The sequence below is a fragment of the Tursiops truncatus genome, chromosome 2, assembly GCF_011762595.2.
Source record: "Tursiops truncatus isolate mTurTru1 chromosome 2, mTurTru1.mat.Y, whole genome shotgun sequence".
In the NCBI taxonomy this organism is placed as follows: domain Eukaryota; kingdom Metazoa; phylum Chordata; class Mammalia; order Artiodactyla; family Delphinidae; genus Tursiops; species Tursiops truncatus.
The window spans coordinates 31853703-31867098 of NC_047035.1; the positions used below are offsets into that span (position 1 = coordinate 31853703).

The window sequence follows — 13396 nt, forward strand, 5'->3', positions numbered from 1 at the left end:
TCACATGGTTATTTTTCCATGTTGTAAAATTTGCTCCAACTCTTTCTTTTAACTGTTGCCAGATAATCAGACTAATAATATGTCCTTTCCTTAGTGCATATCCATTTTGGGTAACTAATAGAAGTATCATTAAGTGGTCTAGATTTCAGGTGAGTTATTAATGACTATTAATTTAATCTTTCCATTTCTCCCTAAATAATGCCCATGTTTTATCTTAATTTCAAGTTCTAAAATTAAATAACTGCATGATTTATCATGCAGTTTCTCCTTTCTCATCAAAAGTGAAATTTAATTTTTTGTGATCACTGTGGATGAATGTAAATGATTTTTAAGACCCTGTTGTATCTGACAACCATGAAACAAAAACAGATATTACCAATAGAAGAAAAGATCTGAAGTTGAGATGAGGGTTGGAGAGTCCTTACCCAAAGTTCATTTGTATGTGTGTGTGATGGTGAGAATGCTTTAATATTTATATAGGCTATCAGAGAACCTGGGAAAATTACATTTTTGTAAAAAAATAAACTATGTAGGTTTCTCATTTCTCCTGTGTGTCTACCTAAATGAAGGGAGGTAGATAGTCAAGAATAGTCAATTCTCAGTGAACTCTACATGTTTAATGAAACTTATAACTTCAGGGTGATGTAGCTGATTATAGGATACAGATTAATGTTCCATTTTGACCAAACCTGTTATATAACAGAATGGCATGGATTGGGCCATTAGTCAGCTGCATTTCCTATTCTCTTCAAACAGAATTCTTACTTTGGTGAATAAAAGAGTTGAGTAGTCATCAACATATATTAACTATTGTATTTGATGGCCTGCAGAGCACTGCCAGGTGCCATGGAAAATTAAAAGAAAATGAAAGACCAGTCTGTGGTCTTAGATCAATGGGGAAGACCCACCAGAAACCCTCATCCAATCAGCTACAGAGACGTTGAAATATACAGAATCCTTTAGACCAAGTACGTTTAAGGAAGAGTCTTTGTCTTCTCATCTCTATCTGCAGCATGTAGGCCTGTAGCTGGAACAGAGTAAGCATCTAGTAAATTATTTGCTCTGTGAATGAATTATAACTTTTTTGGTTTGGCTTGATTAATTGGAGCTAGATAATCTATTTTTTTTCTTCCTTCAACTTTAATGGAAAGAGAGGACCCCTCCCCCCAAATTGTAATTCACTTCAAGATTTTGGGGGAAAATGAAAATATCCAGAGTATAATCTGAGGTCAGTGCTTATTAAATTGAGCCCATTCTTTCTATATTTTATACACCTGTATTTGTATTATCCTATATAGTTAGTGCTCCAGTAACTCTTACATTATCCTAAGATAATGTTAGATTATCCTAAGGCAATCCAAAATTATTTATCATCCAAGAAAACATATTTTAACTCAGTTTACTCCTTTCCTAAGGCAAGAAATAGGAAACTCACAGATTGATAACAACCACAGTTAAAGCAAAAAATTGTATGACTCCCCATCAGTTAACTAGAATACCACAATCCCAACACTCTGAACATTCAGTTAACAAAATTTTCTAGCATGTTGCAAATCTGTCATATCTCAAGTTTAATATAACTTATAATATCATGAGTTAAGGAAACTGAAGTAGCAAGTTTAGCAGTATTCTAAAATTTCTCAGTTGAATGAATAGCTCTTGATAGTAAAAGTGAGGTCCAAGGAATCTGGCCTTCGCCTGGGAGCTGATTACAAATGCAGAGTCTCAGGAAGCTCCTCAGACCCAGACCCACTGAGATAAAAATCTGCATTATAACAGATCCTTGGGTAAGCCCATGAATAAAGTTTGAGAAGCACTGCTGTAGGCAAGTGTCTTTCAGACATTTTGAATTATGACCCATAATAGGAAATACATGCACACACACATAACTGAAGCAAAGTTTAACAAAATAATACCTATTTCTTCTATATATGATGCATTCTAATATTTTGTGTTTTCTTCTAATTTCACTTACTTAAAATTAAATACTGGTCTTGACCCACTGGATTGACTTCACTATCTTTTGGAATGGGTCAACAGACTTATATTTGAAAAATCACTACTCAGTAAATGGAAAATCACTGATGGAATCTGTGGATTAAGTAGGCTGGGTGTGGAGAAGACTCAGGCAGTTTAGGTTAAAGCTAACTCAAACTTCACCAGATTGCTAGGATGGGACCTAATAATTTGCACTTTTAACAAGTTCCCAAGTTAATGCTGCTGGTCCTGGGACCATACTTTGAGAACCTCTGGTCTATATTAGTAAGGATGGTGATAAAGAGAAAGTGAATTCCACATATATTTAGGGGTAAAAATCTACAGAACTTGGAGGTTAGTCAGTATGAGCTGGAATCTGTAAAAGCAGTTAGAGGAGGTAAATATTGGAAAGCAAATTTGGCTTTGGAGTAGAGAGATATATTGTCAATTGAAAAAGAATCATCATTTGTTTTATAGAGCTGGTTTACCTCCAGCATACTTGGACAAAGGATGAGAAATGGTTGTTTAAAAAAGAAACTCCCTTTGCATTTCTAAAAGGCCTCTTTTTTTTTTTTTTTTTTAAGCAATTAGAGTAACTGACCTCATACATTAGGATACCTTTAGAATTAACTAGGAGGGTTGAAAGGTATAATTGGCCTGTGCTCCTTTGCCTGATGTCACCCAATGTCTTTCTTCCCTGCTAGCAAAAGTAAACTCACATGAGGACCAAGATTACACACTGAGTCATTGGCAGCTAGAGCTGCTATTAGAGTCTAGGCCTTTCAGCTTTGTGTAATATCAATAAATGTCACCCAGGCTTTGTGTAGTTATGGCTTTTGCAGAGTATACTCTGCAGCCAAACCTCAGGAAATCGTGTGGCATTTATTATCCTCAAATGTTGTTCAGAGCAGTATTCAGGTACTATAGGGGTGATAATGATGAGTTGAGATCCAGCCTAAGTTATTTACAGTCCAACGTAAAGTGTTACAAGACAGTTCAGTTTGAGCTTTAAGATAGTTACATAGTATGGAGATTCAGGAAGTAAATCATTCACATCTAGTGCAGTTATCTAGAAAGGCCTTGTCAATGAAGTGGCACTTAACTAAATTGCTTTTTTAATGTGAATGCCACTTCAATATATAAAATGAATAAAAATACTAACATATAAACACCATGTGTCTTCATACAACTCTAAATTTTTTTAAACGTATAGTATAACACATAAAACTGAAACTCCAAAACCAATAAAAATTTAATTTACAACATTAATGTGATGGATAGTGATAGGCTGCAGAAATAAAATTCTTGCTTACGATGTAAATTTCTAAAGTTTAGTGTTGTTAGTGAAGGTTTGGGGGCTGGGCTGCTTGAGTTTGAATCCTAGCTTTGCTACCTCCATTCTGTATGTCCATGGAAAGGTTGCATAGCCTCTCTAGTTTTATTACTTATAAAATGGGGTTCCAAACTTACAGGACTATTGTGAAGATTAAATAAGTTAGTACATGTAAAATGGATAGACAGCTCCAGACATGATAATAAATATACAGTGATTCCCGGCTATTAAAACTGACGGCTACAGCAAAGATTATTTTGAGCTCAGTATTCCTGTCATTGAATGTCATGTAGTGACTCAGTTTTCCCACTTGGATTCATATCATTATGAAACTTGGCTCTGTTATGGAGCTATGACATCTTTGGCATTTGTTGACAAGACTGCATCACTAACTTATTTGTCTGCCTCTGAGAGAAAATACCTATTTCTTTACAATGAGAAATGCAGTTACCCTATGGGCAAGTTTAGTTACGTGAGTATTCCCACTACCATCAGCAATCTCATACCTATTCTCTCTCTACCAGGAATTAACTAGAAAACTGAGTCTGAGAATTCACTGTGATGGTTCTAGAAATTCTGTAGTTCTTTCCCTTTGACAAATCTACCGGCCAGAAAACCAAGACATAATCAGAAGGTGGCTTGGTAGCATGAAATCACAGTCTATCAACTAGAAAACCCTGTATTCATTTCTACACTATATAGGTAGCATGACTAATCGTATTTAAGATCAGTCTTGGGAGATAAATAGAATTTTTTAAAAGGGAAAGGTATTCAGATGATGGGTATAGCTTGAGCCCAGGTATGAAGGTAAGAATATATGTTTTATGTCCCAGGATCAGTGAGTTGTGTGATTTAGCTAAAGCATAGGATGTATGAAAGGGTAATGAAAGATTAAACTGGAAAGGTAGGTTTCCAGTCCTTCATTTCCTGGAGGACTTTGCATACCAGAATGAGAAATCAGGCATGCACGCTTTCCTCCCCTGCTCCCGGTTTTGTGTTTGTTTTTGAGCAATAAAGTGGCATGAACAGAATTATACTTCAGGAAGATTGATCTGGAGACGTAATGTTTGAATAGGTTAGAATGAGGGAGGACCCAGAGGAAAGTAAATTAGAGAGAAGGCGATCCCAGTAGTTCAACTAAGAGTATTCATAACCTAAAGAGAGGGGCAATAGAAAGAAAATAACATATGAGTAATGTTATTATGTTAGACTACAGGAGTTGCCAATATATTGTATGTAAAGATTGACAGAGAGAGTTTTTAAATATTACCAAAATTTTAGTCTGAAGGAATGGTAGTGTCAATAAGAAAGAAGTCAGGATAGTTTGGTTTTGTGGGAAATAAAAAAGAGGCTTTGGATATGTTGAGTTGGGGTCTTAACAGAATATGCCCCAGCTGGCAGAATAGGTACCCAGCAGGAAACCGGCAAATCCAGAAGTAGAAGTAGGGATGGAAATGTGGGAGTTGTCTAGCAGATTATAGTTGAAATTGTGAAAATTCACCATGGGAGAGAAGAGGACAAAGGACTATTGATACTGAGGAATATTTACTTACCTTAAGAAGGAAGGAAGGGATACAGAACAGTGCAAGAACTAAGAGATCCAAGTGTTCATAAGCTAAGACAAGAGAGAACTGCAGAAGGGAGGAGGTGGTCTGAACACTGAAAAAGGGCTATAGGATTTGGTGGTTGGAAGTTACTGCTGACCTGCAGGGGCAGCATGTTCTTCCCTGCCCGCCCCCCCCCACCTCATATACTAAGAACACAAGGAAATAGAGGGAGCGGATGGTGAGGAAGTGGAGACAGTGCATGAAACAGTTCTTTCAAAAAGATTGGCAAAGAAAGAGGAGAGAAAGAAGATGGGAAGAGGGTGATGGTGGGTTCCAAGGAATACTTGTGTGTGTGTGTGTTTTAATAGATGAGGGTAACTTTAGTTAAGAAGGAGCAGAGAACAATAATAAGGAGTCAAGAGGGTAAGTGACTGCTTAAGTTCTGTCAGGAGGCTGGAAGGAACATGATCAAGAGCACTAGTAAATGGGTTAGCCTAGATAAAGGACTCTAATTCAGAAGTAAGGGGGAAGCAGCACTAAGAGAGATCAGGGAACTGAGGGGAAAGGAAAGAAAGTGGAGAGAAGTGTTTGTCAGAAGTTCTCAGTATTCTCAAGAAAGATAAGGCAAAGGAATCTGCTGAGAAGAGAGATGTGATTGGAGTTGGAGTTTGATGGTAGGAAAGGTCTTGGAACAGCTACCACTGCATATTTATTAGGGAGTTCACCAGATGAGAAGGGTTGTAAGGATGCAGCAGGAGCCAGCTAGTATGCGTCTGTGGTAGAGAATGTGACTGTGTATCTTTCTCTAGGAATATTAAACACACTGATGACAAGGAAAGTAAATGCAGTGTGTTGCCCAGGACTGGAAAGCTGGCAGAAGATCGTGGGGATGAGGGATTCTAATAGTTTTCCAAGTGCTTTTTTGAAATAATAGGAACTCCTAGATGTGTAAAATGCTTTGATGAGGATAAAGGGGGAATTCACAGAGGTATAGGAAGTATGAAGAAAGTAGAAATTGTTTTTTTTTAAGAATTTGAGATATTGGAGCTGTAGCATGCCTAATGTTGAAGTTGAAGGCTTATGCCAATTGGCGATTAGAATGGAATAGAGCAGGAATTCTTCACTTTGGAAAGGTAGACAGTTTATAAGGCCAAAGTGTTGATAGATTAATTCACAAGGATATTGGCAGGAAATAGCGTGGAGGGACAATTTTGAACCTCTTGGAGAAGGAAAACTGTGACAAGGAAGATGAGAAGGTTGAATAAGTCAGTGACTTGATCTTCAGCTGAGGAAAGAATAGCTGGTGAGTCAAGGTGGAGGAATAATCGTGCAGAAGGAGCAGTAAAAGGCCAGGGCACTTTAGTCTTCCTTCCAGGATATAAAACCCCTATAGCCCTAGCTTCTACACTTACTATGACTTTAGGTAAACTACGTAGCCTTGCTAAGCTTCAGTTTTTTCATCTGTGAAAACAAGATAAAAATAGTGTCTACCTCATAGGATTATTGTGATTACTCAGTGAGATAATGTATGTAAAACATATAGCACAGAACCTACCAAATATATTAGATGTTCTTGCTGCCGTTGCTGACATTGACATGTATAAAAGATACGTAGATTTTGCATAAAGTACGCTATGCTGTGTCACTGATTGCAGCATAGAATAGATACCACTTGTGGCCAGTGTCACTCCTGACACTGAGCAGTGTTAATACCAGAGTCCTTCACATCTCTCACCTTTAAGTAGTAGGACTCACCTTCACCAAAACATTTTAGAAGTTTGTATCATCACAGAAATACGGTTTTTAGTAAATTTGAGGAGGATAGGGATATCCATGGAGTCAAGGGAAATTGTTCAAAAGAAAACAAGAACAATAGAAGGAGCTAGTAGATTTGTACCACATCAAACTAAACTGTGGAAGAGCTTCTCAGAGTTGTATTTCTAGAGCTGAAGCTGGCCATGCCAGGGATTAGACGTATAAAGGATAGAGTGATAACCTGGGAGACCATGTTAGCTGTAGGGAAGCAGGCTGATACTCGTGGAAGACATACATATACAGTAACAGAATCCCAAGTGTCAAAACAGGGCAGGCAGTAGGAGCTCAGAAAAAGGAGAGATTCCTTTTGTTGTTGTTGTTGTTGTAAACTTAGGTACTCTTCAGATGGCCCATGTAACCTCAGTTCTAGGAAAACATAGCTTCAAAAATGAAAAAAGTTACTCTGAGTTCTAAGTAACTTTACCCCTTCTTCTAGCCCTTGGAATTTGCTCTGTAGGAGTTTGTTTTTTAAATCTTTGGTCACATGAAAGTAAATCTTTGACTTATGAGAGTTCACATTCTACGTCTCTTACTACTTTTCCTTGCTGTTTTTGGCAGGTAAACGGCCAAGACCTAAAGAACCTGCTGCACCAGGATGCTGTAGACCTCTTTCGTAATGCAGGCTATGCTGTGTCCCTGAGAGTGCAGCACAGGGTAGGTGTCATTTGCTGCCGCCAGGCTTTTGTAACGTTGTGAATAAACCATGTGGTGTAATTTTCAGTGGTGTGTTTGGCTTTTTTCCTTTCACTGTCATTCTTTTGAAAAACCTGTCTGGCACAGGCAGGGGTCTTCTGAGACTTCTGCTTATCATTAAAGGAAATTTATAACAGTATGTTTGCAACCCAGGTCCTGGCTTCAAGGTAATGTGCCCTAAAGATAAAGCTTGACAACCAAATTAAAATAAATGGGGAAAAATACAACCAGAATCAATTTTATTTCTTACTAGGGAAGGAAATATATGTCTGCCCTTGAACATTCTTATTTAGGAAACTCTAAGTGCAACGATGGTGGGTTTTTTGATACCCACTATGTGCTTTTCCCTATCACCACAACGAACCCTTTTCTTATCAACTTGGGGATCCTCTTGACCAAAGTTCTAGTGCTCAAAGGGGAGCTCCAGGAAAAAGGAAATGGGATTCAGAATTCAGTCAAGTTAGCACCTATTCTACATCCATTCCTTAGTTCCTAGTGTTTTATAATTTGGATAATGAGAAGAGAAGCCTGAGTGGACATAATTCCTCCCATAGCACGAAGGACTTTGGAATGCATTTACAACACAGTTTAGTTGTACCTTTAAAGTTACTCCCTCTTGAACTGATGCTGTCTTTGCTTCATTAACTCCTGAGTGAGGCTTCAAAGTTCAACAGGAGATAGTTAAAAAAAAGTGGAGAGGGCAAGGCACGAAAGATATCTGAGAAAACAGCTGGGGTTGCAAGCAGAATCTCAGCGTGCTGGATTAGAAAACAGGTTGATAGGAGACATTGGTATTCAGCTGCTTCTGCCTTGGCTCTTCTTTGTTTTGAAAGCATGGGAGAATGTATGCAATAGGTAAAGGCAAGCAAATATAGGCATACGCTTTAGATACGATTAGAGTTCTTTTTGAAGGCATGTGAGAAGTGATTTCCAAGGTTCATTTTTTAGGAAACTTCCATAAATAACTCCAAACAAAACAGATTCTTCTGGTCAAGGAATTGGCCTAGCCCTAAAAACCATGTCTTTCTACTGAGTGTGTTCTCTCAGGACATCTCATCAGGAAATGAATGAAAGATGTAGAGGTGGGATAGAGGATAGAAAAGGTAGTTTGTTCAGTCTTGTCTTTCAGATTGAGGGCGTCAGAGTTTCATGGATTGTAATGAGGAGATTAAATCTAATTAAAGATGGCATCACAGTTGCTGCCACTTACCTATTAAAAGTTAATGTTAATCTAATTCGAAAAGATACATGTACCCCAATGTTCATAGCACTATTTACAATAGCCAGGACATGGAAGCAACCTAAGTGTCCAGATGAATGGATAAAGAAGATGGGTGTGTGTGTGTGTGTGTGTGTGTGTGTGTGTGTAATGGAATATTACTCAGCTGTAAAAAAAGAATGAAATATTGCCATTTGCAGGAACATGGATGGACTTAGAGATTATCATATTAAGTGAAGTAAGTCAGACAAAGACAAATACTGTATGATATCACTTATATGTGGAATCTTAAAAAGTGATACAAATGAACTTATTTATGAAACAGAAATAGACTCATAGACATAGAAAACAAACTTATGGTTACCAGAGGGGATAGTGGGGGCAGAGGGGGGAGAGATAAATTAGGAGTTTGGGATTAACATATACACAGTACTATGTATAAAATAGATAAACAAGAACCTACTGTATAGCACAGGGAACTATATTCAATATCGTGTAATAACTATAATGGAAAAGAATCTGAAAAAGAATATGTATATAAGTGAATCGCCTTGCTGTACACCTGAAACTAACACAACATTGTAAATTAACTATACTTCAGTTTTAAAAAATGGTTTAAAAAAAAGGTAATGTTAAGAAAGGCTACCTTTTACAAAATTGATTGAAATAAAGAAAGACCACCAGCCTCAAAATGGAATGCTTAGGCAATGAAAAATTATAACTGTTAGGATATGATTTATTTTTACTTATTTACCTTTGAGTCTTTTACTTCCGTTCCATATAGGTTTCACCTTTATCTTTGCCTAGTATTACAGAATAGGGGATGAAGGACAGGACCCCACCTTCGGAAGGAGTGGGTACCTTTTGGGAATTGGAAGTATTTCTAAATAATGGCATTGCACCTGTGTTAACATTGCTCAGATCTGCTCTTATTGCACTCTGATGACTGATAATCTTTCTAGAAAGATGGACACACCCTGCCCCTGGCCAGTAATTTCCAGGCTCCCTATAGGATCAACAGGCTTCACCTCATATCTTCATTTTCCTGGTATGATACACATATAGCTTGGTGGAGACAGTACAGAAATAGAAAGAGGTTATCTCAGGGGTCCCTTTAGGTCAGTAGCACAGCAAGGTTAAATGCCTCCCCATCAGATTTATTTTGTTTCCAAAGAATTGGTGAGATTGTTGTATCAACTCAGGACAAACAGAGAGGACTCCTGTTCGATAGTGCTTGGGGTTTGCAGCTTTGGGTGGTATAGAGACTGTAGACCTAGGTAATGTGTCAACTTGGACATTTCAGTTGTGGTAAACACACATTGGTCACTACAGTTAACATTTTTCTTCCCCTTCCAGTTACAGGTGCAGAATGGGCCTCTAGGACATCACGGTGAAGGGGAGCCAAGTGGTATTCCCATAACTGTGGTGCTGGTGCCCGTGTTTGCCCTCATCATGGTAGCAGCCTGGGCCTTCATGAGATACCGGCAACGACTTTGAAAGGCTTGCTTTCTTCCAGTGCTCCCGGAGAAGAAGATACATTTCTCTCTTTCTCTCACCCTCCTCCCCTGCCATTCTCCCATAACTTTCCCTCTCTCTACATAGCCAACACACAATTTAAAGAGACTGCTACCCAACCAGAACCTTGCTGCTCAAAATCTCTAAATCCTCATACTCTGGTGGGAGAGTAAAGGCATTGTTTGAAGGAATGCTGAAAGAAGGACTTGCTTAGAACAAATGAAGAGTTGTATATTTTACTAGGACCACCAATAGAAGTTCAGCTGCAACCCAGAGAGGGAGAGGTCCAGTCTTCCCATCACCATGCGTGATTCCTTTTTTCTTACCTGGCATGTGTCAAAGATCAGCTGTAATAAGAGGAAGAAAGGATTTTTCTCTTTAATGATCTTCATTGGGAAGTTTTTGTGTCCTTTATTTAATTTCTAACTACCTACTTGGGCACCTACTTTGTATCAAACAGAGGTGAATGAAGAGAGAATTTCTACTTTTTTAAGAAAGCAAAAAAAATACACACACACACATACATACACATATTCATATATGATAGTATAATAGTGATGCCTTATGGAGAATTAAAGAGAAATAACTCTGGTTTCTGGGTTTCTGATGTAAGAATTAAGGGATAATCTTAATTGAAGAATTCGATACATAGCAGGAGTGAGAGAGTGAGCCTTAAGAGAGGATGCAGCTAATTAAAAATCTTAGAACAATATTTCTTCTCATAATAGCTGCGGTGAAGTTGAGGTAAAATGACATAATCCAGCTTTGTGCAAGTCAGTCTGTTTAAAAAACTCGGGAGATGTAAATATAAACCTTACTAATCTCTGGGCTACCCTAGTGACTGTTTTGGTACCTTACAGACCTGATAAAGGATCAGCTGGAATGACTGTGGTCAGAGCTATAACTATGACGATGGGGCCAAACCAACCCAGTGAAAAAACTCAGGCTATCTACCAGTCTTGTTTCGACTAACAGGCAAAATCTGAGAAAGGGACTGCTGCCAGCAGGATGGGCATGGAATCAGCTCTGCTTCAATTCAGTTAAGTTGAAAGGAGTTGGATTGCTGCTGTTTTTTGAAAGGTTCTGAACGCTGGTTATGGCTTTTAATGAATAAATCATTTTGCGGGGAAGGCTTAGAAAAGAGTTTTGTTTGTTTTAGCGGCTAGGGAAGTTTGGTGGATGTTTCAAGGAGAAGCCTTACGGATGAATGGATGTTAGGGAATACCAAGGAGATAAATGAGGTGGGAACCCTCCTGTTCGTGTGGTATTGAAGGTTGGTTTTAAAGCACTAAGGAGAGCTGAACCAAGACTAATTTTCTGGCTTAAAGAAAATCATTTCCATCCTCTAAATATACTGGCCAGGCTATAGGCTTTATATAATCTTGACAGCAAGAGTATGAAGACTTTCCCTCAGGCAGTCAGTTGTGTCCAATTTTTAGCATGGACCATCTGGTAAGAATTTTATAAATGTTGATTGGACATCAGCTTTGTTATGACTTTTACAAAGAAGCAAAATACTTAGCCTCCATTCCTAAAGGGTTTTTTTTTTTTTTTGGTTCCAGTTGGGAATAGAACACCTTTACACATAAAATAATAAACAATTACCTCCATAGGCAAGGCAATGTAAGTTAGTGTCAAATTTATATTGCAAACCAAAGGGAACGGTTACTGAGAATAGAGGCACTTGAGAAAGTTGCATGGAGGAAGGGAACAAGTTAAGGACCCTTGAGGAGCTCACAGTCAAGAGAATTCATAAATAGATGAGAAGTTAAAAGTATATCATCAGGTTAAGTAATAGTTGAGAACAATAATAAAAGAAATGGTACTTTTCAGAGTATGATGCAGCTACAAAGACGTGCAGACACATTTTCTTTTTTTTTTTTTAGGAATTCAGAAAAAGAAAGCTGTCACGTAATGGCATCAGGCCAGAGTGGAAAGGGAAGGCTTTTAAAAATAAAAACCCCAGTTAAGACCTTGCCTCTGGGTCACCTATTGGTATAAGAAGAAACTTGCTGTAAACAATCCTAAGAGGATTTCTGCCTTCAGACCTGAACTGTTCAGTACCTCTGAGACTCACTTAGACAACTGCATTCAGTATTCCGGTTCTCACCTCAACCAGCCCCTCTGTGGAGGCACAACCTCGGGTGCCCTCCCTGTATCTGGAGGAATGTGCAGCAGCTTCTGCAGTGGGCCTGCTTTCCTCCCAGGATTCCTTTCGGGGTTTGGACATTAACTCCTGAGAGGACCTTGAGACATACAAAAGGAAGCAAATGGCAAGCAGGAAGGAAAGCTATTTTGTTTTTTGTTTGTTGGTATATGTAAATAAAAACACCTATCCCATCATTGGTAGAGGTTTTGCTTTGGTTGATAATAGGGGTTCCAATGCACTTTAATAATTCAGGTTTTCTCTGGAATTAAATAGCATTTAAAGATCAATATAGTAAAGGTTTAGGCAAGTATGCTACTTCAATTATATTCTTATTTCTGATTCTCTAGAAAATTAAATTATTATCATAGATGAAGTATTGGAGTCCATTGTAGGTCATTAAAAAATGCATCCTATTTATAGATTGACTAACATTTCTATCACTTTATCGATTGTAGGTAATATTCTTCCCACCTAAATTACTATGTTCAAAGTTTTAAAAATTGAATGAAAATCTTTTTTAAGACATTTACTTAAAACACTTTGCTACATTTATCATCCTATATTATACATACAATTCTAATAAGACATTGTTTGCTTCAGTCGTCTCTCTTTTCCTGCCAAGTTTTAACCAATGCTATTGATTTAACTTAATCACACCATCTAGAATGTATAATAGAAAAAGGAAATTAATACCTGTTACTACATTCTGTGCCAGGTACTAAACTAAACCCTGATTGGTAACACTGTTTCTTCATGCCTCACAACTCTGAAGTCTAAGTATTGTTAAAAAGACACTAAAGAAAAGAGAATAAATTGTTCTACTAAGATTACATAGGTGGTAATAGTAGAATCAGGATTTAAACTCAGGACTTCAGGTGCCACCACCAATATTTCCTTACTGGCACTGGTTCTCAAAGTGAGGTCTCTGGACAAAAACATCAGCACTACCTGGGAACTTGATAGGAAAGCAAATTCTTGGGCTCTACCCTAGACCTACTGAATCAGAAATGGAGTAGGGCACCCAGCAATCTGTTTTAATACTCCCTCCAGGTGACTGATGCACATTAAAGTTTGAGAATCACTGCTCTATGCCAATAGTCACCTTTTTCTCAGGTTAGAATCACCCAGAGAGCTGATAAAAATTCTGA

General features: G+C 38.0%; 1 protein-coding gene across 1 annotated transcript in view; it reads left to right on the forward strand.

Moving 5' to 3' along the window:
• The window catches only part of SYNJ2BP (synaptojanin 2 binding protein), a 44952-nt gene extending 32510 nt beyond the window's left edge, over positions 1-12442 (forward strand). The window contains exons 3-4 of the mRNA XM_073800315.1: positions 7231-7326; positions 9941-12442. Of these exons, the coding sequence (XP_073656416.1) occupies positions 7231-7326; positions 9941-10081 (237 nt within the window). The 3' untranslated portion in view covers positions 10082-12442. The remainder of the gene's footprint in view (positions 1-7230; positions 7327-9940) is intronic.
• The last annotated feature ends 954 nt before the right edge of the window (positions 12443-13396 follow it).